General features: G+C 44.6%; 3 protein-coding genes across 9 annotated transcripts in view; 2 read left to right on the plus strand and 1 right to left on the minus strand.

Annotated features, from left to right (window-relative positions):
* The window catches only part of CNOT4 (CCR4-NOT transcription complex subunit 4), an 80,104-nt gene extending 74,059 nt beyond the window's left edge, over window positions 1–6,045 (plus strand). For 4 of the 7 annotated variants that reach the window (XM_071800594.1, XM_065836588.2, XM_065836581.2 and 1 more), the window contains 2 exons: window positions 3,653–3,865; window positions 4,640–6,045. In XM_071800594.1, coding sequence (XP_071656695.1) covers window positions 3,653–3,865; window positions 4,640–4,941 — 515 coding nt within the window. In that variant the 3' untranslated portion in view covers window positions 4,942–6,045. The remainder of the gene's footprint in view (window positions 1–3,652; window positions 3,866–4,639) is intronic. The other 3 variants (XM_071800612.1, XM_065836608.2, XM_065836617.2) reach the window with 1 other exon arrangement.
* The window catches only part of LOC136100977 (solute carrier family 23 member 1-like), a 71,083-nt gene that overhangs the window by 13,785 nt on the left and 31,377 nt on the right, over window positions 1–25,921 (plus strand). The gene's annotated exons all lie outside the window — the stretch shown is intronic.
* On the minus strand, window positions 12,621–20,755 carry LOC136101224 (uncharacterized). Its single transcript, XM_065837164.2, has 5 exons — window positions 20,534–20,755; window positions 19,612–19,800; window positions 16,180–16,315; window positions 14,601–14,780; window positions 12,621–14,291 (listed from the first exon to the last, which is right to left on the minus strand). The coding sequence occupies exons 1-5, from the start codon at window positions 20,709–20,711 to the stop codon at window positions 14,051–14,053; spliced, it is 924 nt and encodes a 307-aa protein (XP_065693236.1). The 5' UTR covers window positions 20,712–20,755; the 3' UTR covers window positions 12,621–14,050.

The following is a 25,921-nucleotide window of genomic DNA, read 5'->3' on the forward strand; positions in this document are numbered from 1 at the left end:
CTTAGAGGCTGGGAATCTGACAAAGCTATGAAACTTTGGTTCTTTGGGTTGGTGTAGTGGTTTTGATTGTTTGGTTTTGTGTAGTTTTTTTTTCTTTGTTTTTGTTTTTTTAAACTCTGCATTTATTGGCCAAGCTGGAAAACCCTGTTAGAGGCACCTGAGTAATGTGGTGCTTCCTTTTTCTGTGCTGTCAGATGGCAATGTTTTTGCCTTTTGGCCCCACAAACCCAGCTGTCTGGAAAAGACAGCAAGTTTTTTGGAATTTGTCACTTCTGTACCCAGGAGCACAAGATTTTAATAAATAAACTTCCTTATTGCTAGCAAATAATACAGGTATTACAGATACTGAATCGTTTTAGGCCTTTCATCTCTTCTGTGATTCCAAGTTAATTTTGTATTGATAGTTGAGATAAAGGACAGTGCTCCTCAATTTTTCATAATTTTCTTTTGTTCCATGTTAGAGTAACACAGCAGTGGTGCTCTATGGCTGCCTTGCAGGTTGTCTCCTCACCAAACAGTGCCAGCCTTTTCCGATCTGTGAAAATCTTGTATCTCAACTGCTTGCTGTATTTCTGGACTCCCATGTATGCTGTATTATCTCTCTTTTAAAATCGAGAATAACATCACAAAAGCACGTATATTTTATTAGTCACCACATCTTGCTGGCTCTGTCTTCATTAGACTTCCTCAATGACATGTTGTGGGTGTGTAGGTTGCTACACATATATTTTTGTGCACATGAGCTTCGAGGGCACTTTGGAGGTTAGTAACGTTCATGATTAAGATCATAATGAGCTTGCAGGTCCCCAGCTCGCAGGCACTGTGATAAGTTTGTTCACTAATGCATGGTCATAGTCAGCATCTTGTGTGTGCTTTTTGCCCTGTAGTAGCAGCAAGTAATTAAACAGCTGCATTTCTTTGCACAAGCTGTTGGAAGCAGCGGTGAGAAAATAAAGTGGAAACTGATGGTGTTCAATGCAGAATCTTTTGCCCAGTTATTTCAGTGATGGTGAGCTGGCTACTCTTCTTCCAAAAAGTGAATTTAGAACTTGTCTCAAATAGGCTATGGATGTTCATCAGAGTTGTGAGCAAATACCTATTGAGGATATTTCTGACTATTACTTTTTAAAATTTTGATTTATTTAACCCCAGCATCATGTAACTAGATTTTTTTAAGTAGAAGTTTTTTATAGGTTTGAGTGAAAAACGTATTGCACCAAACTCTTTAAAGCTATTTAATGTGTGCGTTAGGACTGCAAAGAAAGAAGTAGGAGCTCTGGAAGGAACAGGAAGTAGATTTGATTTACAGTAGGAGAAATGAAGTAGAAGTGAAAGCCGGTTGTATGCACTGTGGCTCGATGCTAAACGAACACAGAACAAATCACAGATAAGCCTGATTCTTGTTTGTTTGTTTGTTTTACCCAAAGTGACTCGCACAGCAGGCCCAGTAGAGCATGTTGCTGTGCACAGTGTGTGAATACAGTCACACTCATGTCTGAAGATGTGGTTGCTTCTGTGTGCTGAGCTGCTAAGAAAAAGCTCATCTTAAGTTGCTTGAGGCAGAGCTGCAGTTCTGTGACTATTTTTTTTTTTTGTTTGTCTCGTGGCACCTAAAATTTTAATCTTTAGATGTAACGTGATGCATGTTGTAATGGACAAGCTTTTTGGTTTACATCCACTACCTGATTTTTCAGCTGTTTTTTCTTTGCTTATGGGAATGCTTAGGATTTGTCTGTCGTCCCCATGGAGGTACCTCAAGGTGTAACCTCTGAGGAGTGATTTCCCCAGCCCCAGGCAGTGAGTGGACGTCACAGCAGTTGACTGTAAACCTCTGTGGTCAAATGTATTCTGCAAACTTGCCTGGGCACAGAGGATGATATTTCCTAGTACACTCTGTGTCTGTGCTGCTATCCCTGTCCAGGCTCCATGCACGGCATCAGTCTGTCTGGCTGTGGACGTTCTAGGTGTCAGCTGCCATCTTGCTACATAGGGACGTTTATGTGTACAGATAGATGCTTGTGCTAAACCAACTGCATTAGGTATGCATAGGGTTAGAAATGAATGCATTGCTCCAACAGTCATCGTAGGCAAAACGGGTATAGCAGATTTGCATAGTAATTTGTTTAGAAGTTCAGTTGGTGACGTGGACTGAGGTGTGACTTGCTGTGATTTGTGATTGAAGTTGCTTGCTGTAATTCTGTACAGAAGCAGAATCTTATATAAAGTTTATTCTAAAAAAGCTCTGGCCAGGGGAAGGGAAGTTCTGCATGAAAGCACAGGATTTCAAGAACTTGGTTTGTTGTTTAGCTGGTTTGGTTTTTGTTGTGTGTGGTTTTTTTTTTCCTTCCCTCCGGTTACAAAAAGGTAATTGCTTGAGCCATCAGTTCTTTCTGAGCATTCAGCTTTACAAAAATTGCCGAGGCGGGTTTTGCTAGCAAGTGAAGCTTTCTTCACTCTCCAACACACAGAGTTGCAAGTTAGTGATATTCTCTAACTTTACGGAAAGACTTAAGTCTCTTCCGTTGCTGACGAGGTAGCGTTATGTAAGTATATCACTGTAGCACTTGTGATTGACATTAAGGTCCTTTCTTCAATTAGGACAGCCAGAGATGGTTAAAAACCTGCTATGCCAAGTTTTTGTCAAAAAGAGTATACTGGCAATGTTACTACCCAACATTTTATTTTCAAATATATTATGGCTTTCTGTATTGGATGTTAAATACTAGGAAGCTTGTGTCTGGTTTGTTTTCCTTTGAGATACCTAAAGCAGGAAATGGATTATAGAACCTGATAGTCTATTCTAGACAGCATGGTGTAACATTTATATTCAGGGTTCATGTTCTGTAGTGCCAATAGCCACATTATCCTGTTGTCCTTTTTCGATACATGCCCTGAAACATTTAGGCGAATAGCTGAGACTTGACTGTTTTGGTGTCCAGCTGGTTTGCTTCTAACCAAAGTTCTGAGGATGTTGCTGTCGGGAATTATTCCAAAAGGTCTCTAAAGAATTTTCGCTACTGTTCTTCAACTGCAAGAGGAAATTGCACTCCCTCCAACTTCATGAGAACCTAATTACCATTTCCTTCGGAAGAACATCTGTAGGGCTGTGAATGAGCAAGCTGTAACAAACCAAAAAACTTCTGTGATATTCCTCCGCCTCCTTGGTTCCTCATGTTCGGTTTCTATTGCAAAGCCCTACCTAGCCTTTCTTCATTTCAATATACTACAAAGAAAACAACCCTTTCAAGCCTGCTGCCCATTAACAATGCAGCCGAATTGGGTTATCTAGGTTACAACAGAGGTATTCTCATAAAGGATCTGGTAGGTTTTCCCCTATTAGTAAGAGGGGAATAGCCACTGTGCCCATTATTATTCAAACTTCTGAACTGAAAAGAAATGGGGCAATATGAATTGGGGGAGGAGTTAAATCTTTCTCCCACTCCCTTACATTTGGTTTAAAACCTGCCAGTCCCTCTGAGTAATTCATCAATCATATAAACATTGACCCTAGTTTTTTGATAGGGAAAGTATTAAATGCTTAGCTTAAAAAGTAAAAACAAAATCCCATACCCCACCAAGAAAGACATCTGTTTCTAACTTCAGCTTTTTATTTTTTTTATCTTTCATTTTTTTTTGTTGGTAAATCTCCTAGACAACAGCAGTTCTGTAGAGAGTTTAAATATGAAGGAATGGCAGGACGGGCTAAGGGCACTTCTACCGAACATTAACATCAACTTTGGTGGACTGCCCAATGCTTCTTCCCCCTCCAACGCCAACCACAGTGTACCAACGTCCAACACTGCCACCACCGACAGCCTGAATTGGGACAGCCCTGGCAGCTGGATGGACCCTGCAATCATCACAGGTAACTGTTTCTCACTCCTTCAAGCTCTGCTGGCAAACCAACAAATGGGTATTTGGCACAAACTGATTTACACCTGGAAAAGAAAGGAAAAAAAAAAAAGAAGTCAGTATGCGGTGGTCTCTTCCAGCTTCCATCCACAAAATCTTGAGGGTCCAGGAATTTTTGTGGAACCGCTAGGTGTAACAAAGCGTCACTCAGGCCTTTGCAATGCATGCCCAGGACCTTTGCAGGCAGTCAGGTGGATCAATGCTTATCTCTAGGGTCAACCTAGGTGTCCCTTCTGCTGGGTGGCATGTCCGGTATGTGCGCTGCTGGTCCTGAGGCACTGAAGGCATTCACTGGACTTTGTTATTTAAAAAGGGACATACTCCACTTGTTTATAAAGCTCTCTTTTATAAGGCTGTCTGGTTGTGTTTCCCTGATAGGGAGGCTGAAGCATGATTTAAGTAGGCAAAGGAAGAGTAGTGTACTGGTAGTTTGGTGTTGTAAGGTCAAGTTAACAGGGCTGCACTCTTGCACAGGATGTTTCATAGAAAAATGTGTGTTTTATGAAGAAGTGCTCTGAGGGGGAACTTTTTCCTATCTTGATTTAATGTTAAATGTTTTGCGGGCAGGGTAATTACTGATAATAATGTAAAATGCATTCTCTGTGCAAACTAATCATGTTTTCTCATTTGCTTTCTGTAAGGTTAAATTGACCTCCTTTGTGCTCAGCTTACTGCTTCTGCTCTGACTTGCCTGTATCCCTGTTTTTGTTTGTTCTTCTCTTCATAGGTATCCCAGCATCCACAGGAAACAGTTTAGACACCCTTCAAGATGACAATCCTCCACATTGGCTAAAATCTCTTCAGGCCCTTACAGAGGTGGACGGCCCCAGTGCAGCACCGTCACAGACGCACCACAGTAACCCCTTCGGCACACAGATCCCTCTGCACAGAGCCAGCTGGAATCCCTACTCTCCTCCTTCAAACCCCGCCAGCTTCCATTCCCCACCTCCAGGCTTTCAGACAGCCTTCAGACCCCCCAGTAAAACCCCCACAGATCTACTACAGAGCTCAGCGCTGGATCGTCATTAGGAAAGGAGGAAAAATTAAAAAAAAAAAAAAAGAAAACCCAAAACGTTAGAAATGCAGGAAGTGTCCCACCCTGACTCCTCCCCATGCCCACCTACTGTTCCCTGTCATATCTTTCTTTCTGAAGAATCCAATCCAGTTCCTGATCAAACCTCCCCCCCAAATGCAATGCCATCACAGGGTCATGACCGTATCTTTTCGTTAAGTTTCTGCTGAGCCAGTGTTTGAAATGCACTGTTAGAAATATTTTCTGACGATTCTAAGGAAAAAAAAAAAAGAGAGAGAAATCAAAATGCAGTCTCAATGCTTAAGGAGAATATTACTGTCTTATGTCTTTTGCACATGAGTATTTCTGCCTAGTGGGAAAGGGTCGATCTGCAGCAGGGGAAAAATGCAATGCAGAAACAGGAAAAACGTATTTAATTTAAATGAAGCTACTGAATACGTGGGGCAAGCAGTGGCCTGGCATTTATTTTGCATTCAGTGTGGCACTACACAGGGAAATTGCTACGTTTCTTCTTTTTTTTTTTTTTTTTTTGAGAAGGGGATTTTATTGTGTCCGAGTTTGACATGAAGTGTGTTGGAAGACAAAACACTTATAGCTAAGAGTAACCAGCATGTTGCTAAAGAGTGGTTTAAAGAGGGGAGAACAAGATTTTTCTTTAATTTTGGCTTTAGATTTAAAGTAAACTTTAATGTTTTAAAAGTATTCACAGATTTAATACCTAGCATATACATAATATAATTAGCAGCTGAAACACGAGTGATATTTACTTCAGTCTTTCTGCCTCCTCTGTCAGTCTCTCTTTTTTTTTTTTTTTTTTTTTTTACAAAAAAACAAAGATTCACCTGATTAGGGCACTCTGGGATAGCACTGCATTGGGGCCACATGATCACCATCAGGAGCAACCTCTGACCTCCTCTGCCTGCAGCTTTTACTTAACCCTGTAGTTTCTGGACGTTTGTGCAGTATTGAAAAGACAGGAAAAGAGAAACAGATAAATAAACATGGTTATAACCTGATGCTAAAACTAAAACCAAGGAAATGTACCTCTTTCTTCAGAATTAAAACTAAAATCTTAAATAAAACAGAAAACTTGATGATGACTTTGTTTGCTTTTCATGTTTTTTTTTAAACTTGGATTTTTAATTACTGCATCTGGTAAAACAGTATATCATTGCATGTTTTGGTTTTTTTTTTCTGTTCATCTAAACTGGAGCACTTTTTCGTGGAAATATTACTTTGCATGATGACTTCTATACTGAAGGATGGAAAAAGCATACACACTTCACATGTTAAAATTTTTAAAGGGATTCTGTCTTTACTCATGGCAATAGCTAGAGGCTGGCTGTCTCTTTATTGGTGGTATTCTTTTAATCTGAAGCATGCAAAACTTCTTTGTACATTCCGAATTAAATACCATGGCATTTGGGACAGATAGCATGCAATAATGTGTCTGAAAGTGTGGCAGAGAATTCTAGTTATGACTCTTGTTTCTGTCAGCATCCTCGCTTAAAGCTGTGAAATATTGTCACTGCACAACAGGGGGTGAAGAGCTATTCACATACAGAAGGGCCTCTGGCAAGCTCAAATACTTCGAACTAAAGATATTTAAAACCAGCAGCCTTGTGACTGATTGGGGTGCTGTGCTGATGCAGCTCACGAGGATGGCAGAGCGCCTGAAATCCTAGCGGTGCCAGTGCAGGAGGACATCTCACCCAGTGCAAGCTGTGCGGTTCAGGCTGGCTGCCCTCCTGTTTGCTGCTGGTGGGGCCATGGAAGTGAATTCACACAGCCGACCTGGGGGCACCTAACAGTGGTTTGGGGACTGGCCTGTCACAGTCCAGGGGTTGGAAGCAGGTCTTGAAATGATTGCTGGACAGGGGAACCAGGCATTGAATCTGCGTGAAGGGACTCTGAATATGCTGCGTTGTAAAATGTCACTTGTTGACATTTGCTTGCTTTTGCTCTTCTCTTACCTGTGTTGCTGTTTAGTGTTGTATTTACCACCCGTGTTAGGAACTGTTTCTGGACAGGTATCGTTGCTGCAGGTCAGTCATGTGCTCTGATTACTTGGGAGGACGTGCACACCCTTTGATGCCAACACTCCCCAGCAAAGCAAAGAAGTTTTTGTCACCCAGTCAACCCCCTGCATGATCCCCCGCTGCAATTGCTGGTGGTGGAAGGAGAAGTGCTGATCACTGGAACTGTGAATGTCCTCCCCTGCACCAGTGCCTGCTGCCAGCCCAGCACTGGGGATGCAGCCCGGTGGGAACAGTCTGCTGAAGGTGCTGGGAAAGTTGCAATGGGCTTTCTTTTTATTTGTCCTTCCACAGTTGTTACAGACAGACATATTTTGACCTTTAACATTTCTCTTCTAGAAGGGTATCCCTCCTGACCCTGAAAATAAGCAAGCTTCCCAAGCAAGCTGTAACTGCTTCCTCTGTACCACAGCAATTCCTGAAGCTGCTGCCTTCGTTGGTTCTTGATTTGTCTCTTTGTTGAAGTGTTGAGGGAAACCTGTGCCTGTGGTCTGCTACCAATAGAAAATAAGCTTTGGCTGCTCTGGAGAGCATTTATTCCCTGCTGCCATACAACAGCTTGTGTGGTTGGCCTACTGACAAACTCTTAGCCTTCAGGAAAAGGTTTGCAACTAGAATGATTTTTCTCTTTAGGGTCCTGCCCCCCAAGAAAGACTTATTGGGTGGGTAACGCTGGTGTTACTAAAATATATCCATGTTTGGATTGATATGTGTGGGTGCAGCTTCTGTCTCTCTTAGCCTAGTTTTATGTGCTGTCTGATGATGATTCTTGCATTCCCCCCACTAGTTGGGAAGCAACCCGGCATTTCACTCTGTTCAACCATGTGGAGCTCAGTTAGTTTCTCCTGAGGTTTTTGTTGTTAATGGGCTCTTCCTGCGGCAAAAATTCTGTACAGGAACCTTTACTGAAAGGAGAGTGTCCATGTGATCTTCTCAGTGCACGGCCTCTTGTTTTATATCTTGTGTGGACACTTGCAGCTCTTCTTTGCATTAAAAGTCTGGTGACTCAGGACTAGCAACTCATTTGGTAGATGGTGTCTGGTGGAGATAAAACTGGAGAAGGAGGATGGACCAGACTTCTCCTCCTGCAAAATGGATACGGATGCATGTTGATGGAAGGAAGGGAGTTGTTGGCTGAGAACGTGTTGGTACAAGAAGTTGTGTTGCACTTTCAAAGAATTCTCAATTCAAGCATAGTAATTTGGGGGTCAGCAGTGCTGGGCTGATACCTTTTTAATATCTAATAAGGGAATTATGTTTCTCTGGATTACAGCAAGGAGTATAATGTTAACTTTTAGGTAAGATGAAGAGCCATTGCATAAATTCCTCTTATAACTTCTATTTCCTGCTTGCAAGTCAAGAGTGAGCAGGTGTCTGCCCTTATAAATGTAGTGTCTTGACAGAGTTGCTCTAACTACACTTTAGACAACGTTGCCAGCTTCCGGGACAGTTTTCAATAATGAAGTTGGGTTTGTATCCTAGTTCCTGAACTCCAAACTTTTGTTTTCCTTTCCCTCCATTATGGACTCTGTTCAAAAAGGTTTTTTTCTGAGATGCTTATTTAATCATAGGCACTCAAGATGTTGGATTTTGGGGAAGATGCAGGGTGTTTAAGTTTTCTTATGGGGGTAGTTTGGTTTTCGTTGTGCGTGTTTTGTTTTGTGTGGTGGTGGTTTTAGGGCTTTTTGGCTTTGTGTTTTGGGGTTTTTTGTTCATTTGTTTGGTTTGGGAGAGTGTTCTGTTTTGGTTTGATTTTTTTTTTTTTTTTACTGTTTGGTAGAGCTGGTTGTGCTGCTGTGGAGAGTTTTGGCTTGAACACCCATTTTTTTTCTCTGGGGACAGAATGGGTCATGCACAAATGTCCTCGCTAATCCTTGTAAGGGGGCTTAGAAAAATACACTTGTGAAGACTGTAGAACAGTTGCCTGGGTGCTTCTTGTTTGTGTGTCCCCTGAGGGTGTGTGGAAGTTGCTTGAAGTTCCAAAGGAGCTTAGGTTTGGTGTTGGCCTCCAGCTAATGTAAATCCACTGTGTGGCAGGTGCTGTATTGCCTGGGACTAATTCCTGCTGGGGAAAGCTCTAGTCCTGGAATAAAAACTTACTGCTCAAAACTGAGGTATGTCAAGAAGCTGAGGGGTGGCACAGTGCTGGAAGGGTTAGGGCACTGGGGTTGTCACCAGCCCTACTTGAAGGGGTTGTAGGTTCTCCTAACTTCTTGAGGGGAATGAATTGTCCTCTTGTCAAGCTGCCAGTGACAGGAAATTTTAGTGTGTGCAGAGCAAATAAAGTGCTGTTTGACATTAATCCGTGCATTGAGCGTAGTTGTTGCTTTACATCTTCCAGCAGTGCATGGCTATATGGCTAACTATAGAACTGCTTTCTGCTTCACTGATTTATTATCATCTTTCGAGCTGTGGATGTAGCATCTGTAAGAACTTGTGTTCCTTCCTCTTCGCCCAAATCCCAGCTTCTCTTTTTCCCTACTTTGGGACATTTTGCTGGTGGGAAGCATCTCTCAGGTCCTCTTCTGTTTATGGCTGGGACTGTAAACAAAGAGGAAAAAAAAAAGTATTGTCATAGCTTCAGGTTCCAGTGTAAGAAACTGTGTAGCCCCAGCATGCTCTGATCTACATGTGAGAGCACCTTGTATGAGCAAGATCTTCATCTTCCCTTCTTTCTGGGGTTTGCCTTTGCCCTAGGCTTACCGCTGTTATGCTTATATGGCAAAGTGAAGGCTCCCGAGATCGAAATGTCCAAATGAAGTTCTTGCCTCACAAGTACAGGAAGCTAGAGTGACTTGTGGGGGTGCAGGAGCCTGCACTGCTCCGTGGTGGAAGTTTGAGGTGAGTTGGGTGGTCGTGACAGCAACGGATTTGTTATGAGCTTTGCTGATGAAAAGCACTGGTTTAGGGTTGTCTGATGCAGTGGTACTAGGTGTGGAAGTCATCTAAACAGGGGTGGTGTCACTGTGGAGGAAAACGGCAGCAACGTCCTTATTAATCTGAAGGTGATGGAAGAATGATCTGCCTGACCTGTGGTGGTCAGGAGGACCCATCTCCTACAGCACAAGTCAGGTGGAGACTTTCAGGGGAACACAGTCATTGTGCAGGTGCTGTTTTGTCTTGTGAAATCTTGCTGGATCACTATTTCCCCCAGTCCTCAGACTCACAAATGTGGCAGATTTCCATTTCGGAGATGCTTGGGGAGAGGGTGGGACACACTCAGCTCTCTCCTCTTCCTACCAGCAAAGCAATGCTTAACGTGGTGGTCTAGAAAGCTTATACTGGCAGAGGGTGGCTGTTCTTTCCAAGATCACAATATGTTTTTGGAGCTTCATGGCTTTAGCATTTGAATGTTACAGATGCCAGTGTTATCCTTGCCCGGATCTTCAGGGAGGGTCTGAAACCTTTTCTGTTGGTATTGACAGTGCTAGGAGCCTGGTAACGCTGAGCTTCAATGAAGAATTTAAAGTTGTGACCAAGACTGGTTAGGTCTTTCTAGATAAGCATGAAGGCCGAGGTTTCCAGTGTGGAGTATGAAGCATAAAATCCTGTTTTAAAAAAACCTAAGGGTGCTTTCTCTTCGTTCAGACACAGAGCAGAAAACAACTGCTTGTGAGGTTTGCCTGGGACAGAATTGGCAATGAGCTGGCCTTGCAGCCATCTCCATCCCTCTTCAGGTGGTTTCTTCCAGTTCCAGGGCCTGCCTTTCTGTTGGCTATTGCATGCATGTAATTTAAATACAAAATAAATAGAAATATATATTTTATTTCATAGTGGGATATTGCATTTGGTGTCACATAAAACATTAACAATGAAACCTCTTGGAGTTTCAGCTTCCCTGTACAGAGGCCAGGATCTTAAGGCAGCTGGGAAACCCCTTCCCTAGCATGGAGAAAGCTGGAGTTTCTTTGATGGTCTGCAAAGGGGAAATGGTGGGGAGGGCAGCACCTCGCACTGCTCTGGTGAGGAAAGGTTGGGTACATGGTGGCTTCAACAGGAACCACTGAGTAATGTGGTGAGAATGTCTTGGATTACAGGCTTGTGAGGCTGGTTTTTCCGCATTTACAAATTAATTAAAGTTTCTACATAGTTACCTTCCTTTTCCTTCCTCTTCTAGCAAACAATTGCAAACAGTGCTTCTTTTTGTCTTCTGATGGGGTGAAGCTAAGTGTGGCCCTTCATGACCTTAATCTCAGGTCTTTGCCATGCTGGTCCAAGGTGAGAAGGAACTGAGGCAAATACTAAGGGGTTGGTAGGGAAACTTATGGTGGAGTTGGACATTCTGCCTTTAACCCATCTTTCTTCTCTTGGTTTCGGTCTCCTGCAAGCTTGAGATTACTTTTGAAGAAGACCTGGCAGTGCTTCTTCCTGCTGGAGGAACTTGGCTAAGCCTGCCAAGGTTTTGAGACCCAATTTTTGTGGTAGAAAGCTTAACTTTGCACTTATACACAAAAAAAGTCAGGAAAACGTTACCCAAAGGAAACTTTTCAATTTTGTCAAGTAAATCATTTTTTTAAATATCACTTGTATAAAATGTCTTTTAAAAGTTGACAGTTTTCTCTGTATGAAAAACTACTGTGTCAGTTTTTATTGAAAATGCTTTTTGTTGTGACACTTCAAAATCAGCACCTTTCTGGACATGTTTGGCAAAAGATGTTTATATCCAAAATGTGCGTCATTTCAGTTTGCAGTGAAAGCAGGTGTCAATCTCTAATCTTACGTAGCAAAAAATCACACTCTTGGTTTTAAAGCCTTGCTTGGGTCCAAAGAACAGCAAACTCTGTGTCCCAAACTTTTCAATTTTTAACGAAAAATCTCATTGGAGAGAGGGGGAATTGTAGTGAGGTTTTATTTATTCCTTAGAAAATGACAAGGGAGAGAAACAGAAGGAAATAGATAGGAAAAGTCTCATTCCCATCTTCAGTTTCACTTTTTTTTTTGTTTTGGTTTGGGCTTTTGTTGTTGTTGTTTTTCTTTTTCTTTTCCCTTTCCCTTTCCATTTTCCTTTTTATCCCTTCCTGTTTTAATCTCTTAACAAGACAATTCCTTCCTATACAAACCAGAAACTGGGCAGTGCAGTTCCCAGAGTGGATCCTGGGCTGAATTACCCACTATGAAGCCTATTTTGGTGAGGCAGGAATGGAAGCATAGCCTGTGGGTATTGGCACCAATCAACTCATGAGAGCCCCAAACACCTCTAGTGCTGTGTCCAAATTCAGGGCTGGTGTGTCTGCATGTAGAGCACCTTGCCATCAGGTGAGCATCTGTGGGGGGACTGATGTACATCTTGCCTTGGAGCAGGATTGTTCCCCTCCCTGTGTGTTAGGCTTGGCTGGAAAAAAGAGGGAGGAGAAAAAGGTAAGGTTAGGATGTGAGCCAAAGGGAAATGCAGACCGGGTCCTGTTTTTCCTGTACTTTCTCTACAGCTTCAGTTGTCTTAGGAGAATGACAGGTTTTTCCCTTCTTGTGGTGCAGCTGCTGATAAATGGCCATTGCAGACATTGTCATCTTGCGGGGGCTCTGTAAAAGCTTTACCACCTACATCTTCTCCCATCAAACCCAGCCCCTAAAGCAGGCTTTCCATAGTTTGGTGATGTGAAAAGAAGACATAGGAGTGGAATAGGGAGAGATACCTTTATTATTATGATGGTGATGAATAGGAAAAACAGTGTCCTTAGCCCTCTTTCCAGGGAGAAGCAGCCATGGTTCCCAGACATCCACTAGTAGGTCTTGCCTTATCGCAAAGATGTGCTACCTTGCATCTTTTAAGGCTTCTTTCCTTGAAATGTGATGCAAATGTTGACAGAAATGAAGTCAGCAAACTGAAGCTCATGGCCTTTGTAGCAAGATTGTCTGAGTTTCGCAGTTTGCATCCTCGGCACTGGATGGCAGGTGATGCTGTGAGGGTTCATGTCCTGGCTGCTCATTCTTACTCCCCACCCCATGTGTGCAGCAGCTTTTGGGTCTGCCAGCACCTCTTCTGACTAACACCATAACGCCTCCCAAGATGCAAACAGCATCTCTGTGCACATGTGATGCCGTGTTACTCAGCGAGCCCTGCGTGCCCAGACTGTGCCAGGTGTGCTATGCAGGTGTAGGTCTGTCCTGCTGTGCAAACAGGGACTGAGGTGTCCTGAAGCTGCTTGGCCAGGTGCTGCATGGAACACATCCCTGTATTTCCCCCCAGGAAATCCTGGACAGGAATATTGGTGTCATTGCTTTCTGAATGCAAATGATTGTGCTTAGGCGAGCTCTTGGGGCACTGCTGTAGGTCCTGGTATACCTGATGTGAATTTCTGATGCAGAGAGAAGGGATTAAAAAACCCAAGGGTTTGCTGGTTTGTGGGTTTTGTTTGTTTGTTTGTTTGTGAGGTGGTGGTGGTGTTGTTTGCATGTTTTTGTTTGGTTTGGTTTTTTTTGTTTTGTTTTTTGGGTGTTTATTTTTTTGTTTTGTTTTTAAATGTGCTAGGTCCTTTGTATTAAAGATAAATTCCCGTTTTCCTCCTGACTGGCTACCTTTGCATGCTTGTCACTGCACCTTGCAAGTCTAAGGTTGTCTGTGTAGAAATGGGAGGATATATGGAGTTCTGAACAACAAATCTTTAAATCTCAGCCTACATTCAAGTGCAATGAATTGTAAATGCTTCCAATTATCTATTGACATAGATTCCTTGCTCTTGGTAACTGGCTTCCAGCCTTTAAAAGAGCCACTAACAGAATATCAGACTCTTGTGTTTAAAACCTGAAAGTCCGCACATGCTCAGCCTGTAGGTTAAGCTGGAGCTGCTAAAACTTGGCTTTATGCCTCTCACCAAAATGATCAATGAAGAAGCTTTTAACCCAGGAACTCCTGTTTGAAATGTGCACTTCTAGACATGGGGATGGAAATAAAGGGGATTATATTAAAAAAGCCTTTCAACATGAAGTGTCAAATTTTCTCTGTTTGAAAGCCCAGGTGAAGTAATTGGTTCTTGTGAAAGTCTTTCCTGAGGCTCTGCAGAGTTTTAAGGAATTTATAGTGTAAAAAAAAAAAAAAAAAAAGAAAAAAGTTGAATGGCAGTTTAAACTTTCAAACTGGCCTCTTGAACTTGGTGAAGAGCTGATGTTCCTCATGGCTTCTGTAGTAGAGAGGGAGCAGGTCCCCGGGGAGGTCAGCTGGGCAGGGCATGTCAGGCAGCAGCAGGCTGTGGGGCGGCTGGCTGGGCAGGGCAGTGATGGGCGATGAACCGGGCTGGAACACCAGCTGGGGCAAGACGGGTGCTTCAGGGTGCCAGCTCTGCAGGGGCAGCTTTGGTGGGTTTTCAGAGCTCCTGGTAAAGGCAAGAGAAGCGGGGGGTAAGAAGGGGCTGCGGCACCAATGGGAGCCCGCAGCGCACCTGGGTGATGCTGAGGCAGGGCGAAGGGGAACCCTGGTCCTCTGGCTCACCTCTCCTTGAAAAAGAGCAGGCACAAGGGTTTCATTGCTGCTCGGTGGGGAAGCATGTAAGAGGGTGAGGCAGGGGATCAAATGCCCCAGACATTAGGGCTTTTTACGTCCTGCCTCCAGATGGTCTGGGAGCAGCTCTTGCGCCTGTGTGAGCAGCTGGGGGGACAGTGCCAGCGCAGGGTCTGAGCGGTACCTTTGGAAAGCCAGGTTATTGCAGCCTGCGAATGCTCCCGGGAACACTGAGCTGGAGAGGGCGGAGAGGTGGTAGTCACGCCGGTGATACTGCTTCAGTCTCCCAAAAGCGTTCCTGCCCCTCTCAGGGGTGGAGGGGTTGCGTTTCCGTCCTCCTCTGACTTTTCTCCTATGCTGCTGTCTGCAAGGGGGAGAGAGAGATGCCAATGCAGGTGCTTTCTTTGCATTTTGTGGGCTGTTTTCCATCTCTGCTCCCCCAAAAAGATTTGGAATGTGTGTGTCCTAAACCAACATTGTCACCCTCTGGCTTTGACCTCCTTCCTCCACTCCCAAAGGAAAGAACCAAAGCTGTTTCAGCCCTGCAGAAAAGAGGTGCTGGTGTGAGACACCAGCCAGCCTGGGGAAGAGCAGGCCAGTGGAGAGAGGTATGGCTGGTGCCTGCTGAGAGACTGCAATATTGTCTCCTGCTGGGTTTTTTACTCCTTATCCTTGCACATTTCTGATAATAAGGAATAAGGCTCTCGGTTAATACTACATCCCTAGGTAGGCTCCTGCATGGTCCCTGTCATAGAATCATTTTGATTGGTAGAGACCCTCAGGATCAACAAGTCCAACCATAACCTAACTCTGACACTAAACCATGTCCCTTGGCTATATGTCTTTTTAAACACCTCCAGAGATGGTGACTGCCACTTCCCTGGGCAGCCTGTTCCAATGCCTGACAGCCCTTTCTGGGAAGAATTTTTTTCCTAATATCCAGTCTGAACCTCCCCTTGTGCAACCTGAGGCCATTGCCTCTTGTCCTAACACATGCCATTTGGGAGAAGAGACCAACACCCTCTAAGCTACAACCTGCTTTCAGGTAGTTGTAGAGAGCAATAAGGTCTCCCCTCATCCTCCCTTTCTCCAGGCTAAACAGCCTCAGCTCCCTCAGCCGCTCCTCATAAGACTTGTGGTCCAGGCCCCTTCTTCAGGATACTATCACTGGCAAAACCAAAGAGGTCCTGCTGGCCCCTAGGCCAGGAAAAGAGGGAAGTGCTGCTGCAGAAATGCTGCTCTGCAAGTGTGGTCCTGGCTCGTGGCATCTCTGCTCCCCCAGCCTTGTTCCCCACTGTGGCTTCCCTTTTCCCCTGCTGGGCTGTGCACATGCAGTTGCACCAGACCCTCAGAAAAGGGATATCCTGCTACCCTGGAGAATTCCAGGTGTTGCCTGTTCCTGTAATGGAGAAAGAAGGGGAGGGCTTTTCATGAATCGGCTTTCCATGTGCCACGTTTTCTCGCAGGAGCCCTCTCTGCAATCTCCAGCAGCATCTCCCTGCAAAGCCCTGTCTTCCTCATTGGGGCCAAGCATACCTCCACTTTGGAGCAGCGATTTACCTTTATTTTATGTGCGATCGTGCCGAGCCGGGGATGGTTTCGGAGGCGTGAACGGGGAGTGTCGTGCAGGGAGGGAGATGGCTTGGAAGTGGGTGCAACCTGCGCGTTTCAGCAGATGGCAGCAGCGACTCTTCCTTCGGCTTCTTAACCAACCCCCCCCAACGCCCCCAAAACCACGTCGACCCCTCAACCTCCTTACTCACCCCCCGCGGCTCCTCCTCGCCCTCTCCCGCCAGCAGCAGACGGCGAAGGAGACGGACAGAGCCAGGATGATGGCTCCGCTCAGCAGCGAGGCGGCCACCGCAGCGCGGGAGCCGGGAGCCGGGGGCTGCGGGGCGGCTGCAGGGATAGAATGGGGTCGGGGGTGAGCGGAGACCGGGCTGGGGGAGCGGGAACGGGGAGGGGGCCGCAACGCCCGCATTCGCGGGCGTTGCGGCCCCCTCCCCGTTCCCGCTCCCCGATTTTCATTAATAACCATTTTTGTTCTGTTGGTGGTGGTTGTTGTGTGTTTAGGTTTTTAGTTGTTCCCTCCACCCATACACCTGAGACGTGTGTTTTAACCTAATTGTGCCTTTTCGGAAAAAACGGAGGGGGTGGAAAGGAAAAGAATAAAAAGAAGAAAAAAAGGTGAAAAAGGGAGAAAAGTTAAAAAGTAAAAAAAAAAAAAAAAAAAGTGGAAAAAAGTTTAAAGGGGAAAAATTGTAAGGAAAAAATAGAAAGGTTAAAAAGGTAAAAAAGTTAAGGAAAAAATAAGGGGAAAAAAAGAAAAAAATTAGAAAGGAAAAAAGTTAAGGAAAAATAAGGAGAAAAGGTAAATATAAGAGGAAAAAAGTTAAAAAACAAGGGAAAAAGTTTAAAAGGAACAAAATTAAGGGAAAAATGAGGAAAAAGGTTTAAAAGGAAGAAAATTTAGGAAAAATAAGGAAAAAAGTTTAAAAGGAACAAAATTAAGGGAAAAATGAGGAAAAGGTTTAAAAGGAACAAAATTAAGGGAAAAATGAGGAAAAGGTTTAAAAGGAAGAAAATTAAGGGAAAAATGAGGAAAAGGTTTAAAAGGAAGAAAATTAAGGGGAAAATGAGGAAAAAAGTTTAAAAGGAACAAAATTAAGGGGAAAATGAGGAAAAAAGTTTAAAAGGAAGAAAATTAAGGGAAAAATGAGGAAAAAAGTTTAAAAGGAACAAAATTAAGGGGAAAATGAGGAAAAAAGTTTAAAAGGAACAAAATTAAGGGGAAAATGAGGAAAAAAGTTTAAAAGGAACAAAATTAAGGGGAAAATGAGGAAAAAAGTTTAAAAGGAACAAAATTAAGGGGAAAATGAGGAAAAAAGTTTAAAAGGAACAAAGTTAAGGGGAAAATGAGGAAAAAGGTTTAAAAGGAACAAAGTTAAGGGGAAAATGAGGAAAAAGGTTTAAAAGGAACAAAGTTAAGGGGAAAATGAGGAAAAAGGTTTAAAAGGAACAAAGTTAAGGGGAAAATGAGGAAAAAAGTTTAAAAGGAACAAAGTTAAGGGGAAAATGAGGAAAAAAGTTTAAAAGGAACAAAGTTAAGGGGAAAATGAGGAAAAAAGTTTAAAAGGAACAAAATTAAGGGGAAAATGAGGAAAAAGGTTTAAAAGGAACAAAGTTAAGGGAAAAATGAGGAAAAAGGTTTAAAAGGAACAAAATTAAGGGAAAAATGAGGAAAAAAGGACATCTTCAACTAGATCAGGTTGCTCAGAGCCCCATCCAGCCTGTCCTTGAATGTCTCCAGGGATGGGGCATCTACCACCTCTCTGGGCAACCTGTGCCAGTGTTTCACCACCCTCATTGCAAAAAATAAATAGCCGCTTCCTTCAGAATTTTCTTGAATGTGTGTGCGGTCCAGCCAAGTCCATGATCTCTACCTGCCCTAAGATGAGTGTCTGGAAAGAGCAGATGAATTACATCATGACTGAATCATAAAGGGAACCTAAATGATGTTTGCATTGTAAATGTTTAAGTTAGGGACGTGGCTCCCATCCTAAGGGCAAAATAATATGAAAGAATTTGCTAACATCCACAAAAATTGTGTGTTTGGGTTTTCAAAGTAATAAAATATACAGATTCAAAAAACCCAAGCTTATGACCCTCTCAAAACAACCAAACTAAGTCTTCTGAAAGTACAGGGATTTGCTTTTTTGTTTCAAAGAGAACAATTGCATGATGATTTTTTTTCCTTTAACTTATCTTAAAATCTCTTTATTTGAGGGAACTCAAGGTGTGATTTAAAGTTTGGAGGGGTTTTTTTTTTGGTTCATCGAAGTTGTTTCTGCATTAAGCAGTGCACAAGGAAAGGTTTGCTAATAAGTTTAATGAATGTTTTACTATAGGAGTACCTGTAACCTACTTCAACAAAGTTCATTGCTTTAATTTTGCGGTGTTTATTTTTATGAACCAAAGATGCTGACTATATATCACCAGATTTTGCATCTTGAAATTGAGGTTAATTGCTTTATTTTTGTTTTCATTTTTAAAGGATGAGCTGCCTGGGGTGCCTCTAAGCTGAAGCACCTGCAGGGGTGTCCTGTGGTTGAAGAACTTTGGTTTCTAATTTGACCTTCCTGAGATGCTGTATTTTTTAACTGTTTTTGTTTATCTTGAGCAAGTGCAAGAGAAGTGTCAAAAGCCAATGTGGCAGACCTTCTCCATTTCCACCTCTCTTTTTAGCCAGCTATTGGCACCACAAGTCTGCCCATAAACTGCTTCTGAAAGGGCCCTGGGTCTTGAATTCTCAGTGTCTGGCATGAGGAATATAATTCACACATAAGCTATGTAGTATTTACTACTTCTGTGGTTTTGCTCGCCACTGCAAAAATATCTAACTTTCTTGAGGGCAATTTTCCTGAAATTATTTTATGTATGCACACAACATGCTGTGCACGAGAGAAAGCTTTTAAAGCAATAAACTTTTTTCTTTCAACCATTTCCCTCAGACATTCATTCTCACTGAGCTTGTACCACAAAAAATGTGATGGTCATTTGCAACTGGTACATGCTCGTCATGTGCTTTCACAAATAGCACTTGCTGTGTTACTACAGAGTTCAGCTTTCTTCTGGTTGGAACCTTTTGGCTCTGCCCTGGAGTTGGATGCCAGGGATTGATCGATTGGGGGACTTCTGTACCAGTTACTGGGAGCGAGATAAGGCCTTGCTTATCTGCGGAGCCCACACCAGGTGAATTCACCCCTTTGGCAACCGCGCCGCGTTATGCAGCCCATTAAATGCCATTGTGGGGAACCCCCAAAGCATGGCAGTTCACCTGTGCAGATGACCTCTGACTGGGTCAAGCTGGACCTCAGTAGTCCCCTGTTGGGGTGACAGTGCATCATAGAATAGTTTGGGTTGGAAGGGACTCTCAAAGGCCATCTAGTCCAACCCCCTGCAGTGAGCGGGGGCATCTTCAACTAGATCAGGTTGCTCAGAGCCCCGTCCAGCCTGGCCTGGAGCGTTTCCAGGGATGGGGCATCTACCACCTCTCTGGGCAACCTGGGCCAGTGTTTCACCACCGAATCTCCCCTCCTTTAGTTTAAAACCATTATCCCATGTTCCATCACCTGCACCCTGTTGAGACCCCATAAGTGTGCGCAGGGGCTGGGTTGCATCAGCAGGCTCCTTACCCTGGCAGTAGGGCGGGGGGTGGCTCCAGGATGAAATGCTCTCCTGGCGAAGGCAGGAGAGCCTCTCACTGCCCACCAGCTGGTACCCCTCCTGGCACCAATACACAAGGACCGAGCCCAAGGAGATGCCTGAGCCTTTGTCCACGTAGTAGTATCCGTAGCGTGGAGGGGCAAGAGCCCTGCATGGTGCTGGGTGAGAAGGGGAGACAGTAAGTGCAAGTGGCGACAAAGCTGATGCTGGTCATCCTTATGGAAAGGCTGCCTGGCCCCTATGTCAGTCCTGCAGGTCCTACAAGTCTCTGAAATATTTTTTGTGTAATCCTAAAGGAGAGATATAAGTAAGTCTAGTGGCTTTATATGGAAAGTAAGTCTTCTAGTTGCAAACTCTGCAATGTGAGCAGCTACTTCACAGCAGGAGCGGGACTGAGAAGATGCAGGATGGGGTCAATATGCACAGAGTGACCCTTAGGAGGGAAAGAAAGAGGACAGGAATTTTTTAATACTCCAGTATTCTGGGAGAATATAACTGGCTGGAACTCAAAGCAATAAATTACTACTCTATGCTATAGAGAGGTACTGGTAGAGAGGAAGCTGGTCCATCATGATATACATAGAGGTTAACATAGAGGAGGACTTCACCCTCAAAGGAAGACAGTCAAACATTACATTTCCTCTCTGTACCTAGTGATTTTGCCTCTGACGGAACATATCTCTCCCAAATTACAGAGGCTGCTGTGGCCATGAGGAACATACAAAGCCCTGCAGCCCTACATGTGCCTCCATGCCCTCTGGGAAAAGCACTATCATACCATCACTGACATGTCCCTGTGCCCTTCACCCTGTGCGTAGCTTCACCCTCATGCATGCCTTCACCCCAAGCAGCCCCGCAGACGAAGAGGCGGGCGATCGCTCACTTGAGTACCTGAGATGTTGCTGTGCACATACGTCCCGTTGGCAGCGTCTTTGGGCAGCCCCTTTCTGACGTGTCCTGCTCCAGGCGAGATGGTCCCAGTCCCAGCGGCACCACTCCAGGCAAAACTCAGGCAGCTCCAGGGCAGCAGGCAAAGGGTGATGCATTTCCTGAACCTTTGTCCCATCATGGTTTGAGGAAACGCAGCATCGTTGGGTGCCCGGCCGTCCTGAGTGCCTGCGCTTTCCCTTTGCTTCTGAGCAGGAGTCAGCTGGCCTCTTAGGGCATTAAGCTTTGAGCAGCAAAGCTAGCGGCTGCTCTCCCCCCAGCGCTTGCCTTTCCTCTGTGTCGGCACAAACCCCACGTCCCTGCTCCTGCCACTGCCAGCCCTGTTCTGGCTGCTTGTCTGAGTGGCTCTGAAGCCCCACAGAGAAACCAGGCATGGGAAAGGGAATGAGAAGCAGCAAGCGCTTAAGATTCATCATTTACAGCTCCCTCCTGCAGGGACTGGCTGTCACCATCTCTCTGGGTGCTGGAACCACACATTGGGCACACTCCTCCTCTTCCTCCTTTTCCTCCTCCTCTACTAGCTGAAATCCATGCTCAAGCTCACTGCTGAGACTCCTGAGCTGCAGACCCTTCTGTGCTCATCTCTTCCCTCCTGCCAGAGCCTAGGGTTGATTTTCTCTCAACAGCAGTGAAGCGGGACATGGGAATCGAAAGGGTTTCATAGCAGCAACGTTGCCAGCTTTGCCACTGTGGAGAAATCTGTTTTCCCTTTTCCTTGGGGTTCCCTCTGCACAGCATCTCTCTGACTGTCAGTTCGGGCCCTGGTAGTTTATGACATTTTATAGCCGGAGGGCTGTAATAGCGACCAGCTCTTGCCTCCTGGGATGTAGATTCCTCTTACCTGCCTCTACCTGCCTAATCCCTTGTGTGCACCCAGAAAGAGGTGAGGTGGCCCATGTTGCCCGAGCACTTGAGACCAAAATGTTTTGGAGCAGCCAGTGCCTCTGCAAAGAGCTTTCCCCAGCGGCCAGTACACCAGCTGTGTCACCAGTGGGGCTTTGCAGTGGCTTTTGGAGCATCCCGTGCTATGGCTATCTTCTCCCCTCCTCGCACCCTCAGGAGCTCCTCTCACCCTGCAGGTCTCCTTTGCCCCTCCCGTCCTGCACCCTTGCGTGTCCTGGCGCAACCTGGGACTTACTGCAGGTATAAGGGTTAAAGCCTAGGCTCTTATTCATTAGTAGTTTTGGCACAAATACAGTGGCCTTGGTGGCTGGGTGTGAGGACATTGGCAAGAGCTCACAGCTTGGCAGGGAGATGCTCTGGCTGTGTGGGTTGGTTTTTGTTGGCCTGTTTTTTATATCTGTGGCCTGTAGCTGCATCCAATGGGCTTGGCTAAGTATGGCTGCCTGAGTGGGCCTGGGGAGGCAAAACATTGCTTTGGATGTGTGGGCAGCTCCTGTTTGTAAACACAAACAGTGGTCTTAAAGTCTTTGTGCGATTTACTGCAGTGCATAAATGGGGAAAAAACGTCAGGTGGAATCAAACCCTGTCCTGTCCCGTCCCAGGGGTGCAGCCAAGGCAGTCTGCAGCAAGGAGGGGAGCTGTGGGGCTGAGTGATGGCTGGACCTCACTTGTGGTCCCTCCACAATGCTGCAACCCCTTCTTGATCACACCCAGGGCAGCTCAGCAGTGCTTCAGCCTTCTTTGCTCTTGCGGAGCAGTCTCTTGTCACCTCCATGGGCCTTTGGACCTGGCAACACTTTAATCCTTCTCTCTGTCCACCTGATTCTTGGACACTTCTTTTTGGTTTTGGCTGTACTGGTGCCCCTCTTGGCTTCTTTCCAGAGGATTTACTTGTTTTCTCAGGAAAACCTGTTTCAACCTCCCATGACCTATAATGATCTTGCTCAGAAACTACTTTAATTTCTTCTCTTCCCTGGTTAATCCTTCTTAAACTGTGAACTTTCCTTGGCTCCCCTTGGAGAGCAGGGTGAGGCAGCGGGGGTGGTCCTCCCTGTCTCAGTGAATATTGCTGATTTTTTTGTTTTGGTTTGTTTGGTTGATCGGTTGGGTTTTTTTCCCCTTTCCTCTTCTAACTGCAGGGATTTTGCTGTTTGTGCAAGCTTTGAGGCAGGCTGGGTTGTGTGAGAGCATAACACTGAGAGCAGAGGAACCAGACTTGGACCGTGCCCCCCCCGCAAACACAGTCATCTCCCAGCACACAGGCAACCCTGTGGGTGCTGGGATTGCATCCATCTAGTCAGACGGGACAAACTCTGAACTGGCCCCTTTGCCAGCCCTGTGCCACATGTGCCTACTCCTGCTGTGCAGTCAGGGCTAATGAGCTGGCTGGTAGCTGGGGGCAGTGGGAAGAGCCAAGGTCAGTACCCTCTGTCTCCCTCCCCGCTGCCAGATGTGTCTCGATGCTAAACAGCTGTAGACCGAGCACGTGCCACAAGCGTGGCCTTTGGTGTGGGGCTGGTGATGGTAAGTCTTGTCACATGTGCTGGGAAATGAGTGGGCTCAGCTAAAGCCCCAGGACTCAATAACCACACTTGAGCTTATGCTCAAAATGCTGAGTAGATGACATGGATTATTCCTTTGCTAATGCTCTTAAAAGTTATTCCTGGGGCTGAGGGACATACAAGGGGTTTATTATTACAAAAATCAATATCCTGCCAAGGTGGGATTTTAACACTGTTCCCTGCACCCTGCTTTCCAGTGGTGGCTGTCTGCATAAAGCTGGGCACTGGGCTGTGCAGGCAGAGGTATTTTGTGACTAAATTACATATTGCAAGTCATTAGCTTAGCTCTGTTGCTGGTACATCCTTCACAGAGACCAACCAGTGGAGGAACAAACCGTTCTGATGCAGTGAGAGTTTTAAAGGTGACCACTGGATGCAAAGGAAGCTTGTGTACCAGTGCCTGCATTGTAGATGGGTAGAATCAGTGGGAGTACCCTCTCACCAAACCTGCCTGCAGTTGCTGGCAGTGGAGGGTGCTGCCAGCACGTTCGGATTTATCACTACCCAGATTTTTGGGGGATTGCATGTGGCGGGCACTTGCCACATCTGTATCTCCTAGTAGGGTCTTGTCATTTCCCACTCTGGTGCCACACCAACTGCAATTAAGTGGGGACACTTACAGAATGTGAGAAGCTCCTTGGTCATGGAGGCAGAATCATGGACAGTCCGGGTTTGCATCTCACGGTGGCATTGTAAGTCAATTCAGTATGAGGCGTGGCCTGGAAAATACTTTGAGTTTTTGGGAGAAATACAGCGTAAGAGAGAAAAGGACCCTGTCAGGAGAGTTAGGATACAGATGGTCGAGGCTCTTCTTGTGGGTACAGGAGATTTGGGGTCAAGACTGAAGATTTGAACTGGGTCTCCCGTGTCTACAAACTTTTACTTGATCAGTTGCTTTTCATTGTCAGTTGGCTGCTTCTGCCCCCAGGACATAAACCAAGACAGCCTCTGCTGACATGAACAGCTGGCCAGGTCACTTGAGATATGCCAGACAAACAAGTCTAAAGGGAATCCATAATTTATTTTCTTTTGTTTTCACTCCTAGCACATCATGAATAAGTTGAACAGGTAGATGCCTGCCCATTTATGTCTAAAAGCCACTCACAATTGATTAGGTTGCTATTAAGGGACAACATTACCGGTTAAGAATGCTTCTTTGCTAATTGAATAGTTCCTTACTCTGAAAAACCTCACAATTGAGTAATTTTTTGCTAATCCTGTTATATATACTCAAATATACACATGTACATACACATATGATGTACACAGACATTTGCATGCACACAGAGACTTCCTACATGCTTTGCTTATTTCCAAGTGCAGGCTATTCCAGGCTGAGGCATCTCATATGAACTCTCCCATTGTGCTATTTTGTAACCTGATTCTAGATTTCAGATTACAGCATTAACTTTTTGTTGGCCAAAGGCTGGTACTGTTAAACTATTCATTCCTAACAGGCCTGCTCTGATGTCTAGACTTTTGGCAAAGTAGGGCTTATTTCCTGTATTTTTCATTAAAACCTGCAGTCTCTTGGCAATCTTAGAGTGCATTTTTGACACTTCTGAGTTTTCTAGAATGGCAAAATTGTTTTCTGCCCAGTTTTGGTTGTTTTTTTTTTTTTTTTGAGAAAAGGGATTGTTGTTGTCACTGATGTGGGGGTTTTGTGGTTGTTGTTATTATTTTGTTATTATTGTTATTATTGTTATTAATAATAATTTTAATTTTATTTTTTTTCTATTCTTCTCATCCTGGTCACTTAATCCTCTTTGCATAGGTAGTTTCATATGCTAGTCTAAATGACACAGGCATTGTAACACACCTGCACCTTTGGGTTGTTACACAGGTTTATAGAACCAAAGAGAAGATGACATCCTGGTTACTGAATGCCTAGGTCTCATTTTGAAAACAAGGTTATGGTAGAAATGAGGAGTCATTAAGCAGATACTGGGCTGAAATTAAGAGGTGAAAGACTTTTTTGATAGGAGGTTTTATAAAATTATACTGTGAAGACAGACTAGGCCCAGAGACAAACTGTGAGGCACAGAGAGTGGCTCATTCATGGAGTGGAGTGGAGTAGGGTCAATGTAGGATATCAGAACAGACAGATTTAGATGGCTGCTTGGAGGTCTGTGCTGTATCCATTGAGAAATGCAGGCAGGAATGTACCTTCAAAAAACGAATGGAAAAATCCAGAGCTCCTTTTCTTAGAGACTTGCAATGGTGCATCCTCACTGGTTTTGCTTAATGGACACAGTCAATATATACGATGAAGCAGTAAGATATGCACTGAATCACAATCACACAGTGCACTGGGTGACAAGAGATGAGCAAGTCTGTAAAACTGGACTGTTTTGTGCTGCTCCCTCTGTGGGGGGAATCAGTAAAGTCAAGGGTGAAAGTGTCTGGTGTATTTTGACCAGGAAAAGAGTTCTCATTTAGAGCTTGCAGAAAAAATTGGCTTCATGCCAAGATCAGTGGGACTGGAAATGCAGCCCCTGCAGTAAAAATATTGGGAAATCCATATATAATGGCTGTTCAGAGAGGAGATCTTGCAAATCTCGGAACACCTGGTGATTTTCATAACCTAAGATTTGGCTGTCTGGCAGCTCATAGCTTCACTGATAGTGTTTAGGATGATGTTGTCTCACCCTGGTCTCTGGTCTGAAGAGGAGGTCTGAGAATATCAAATTTCTACAGGAGAAATAGGGACCAGAGTTTATGTCTCTTATGCTGCTTCCTGCCTGGAAACCAAGAGATGTTCCCAATGGGTGATCACTGTGTGTAGGTGATAGCTCTTTGCAGCTCATCTGGGAAGTTCACTGCCTCAGAAGCCATTAAATTAAATGGATATTTAATATGAGGAGGG

Source organism: Patagioenas fasciata, chromosome 1 (assembly GCF_037038585.1).
Source record: "Patagioenas fasciata isolate bPatFas1 chromosome 1, bPatFas1.hap1, whole genome shotgun sequence".
In the NCBI taxonomy this organism is placed as follows: domain Eukaryota; kingdom Metazoa; phylum Chordata; class Aves; order Columbiformes; family Columbidae; genus Patagioenas; species Patagioenas fasciata.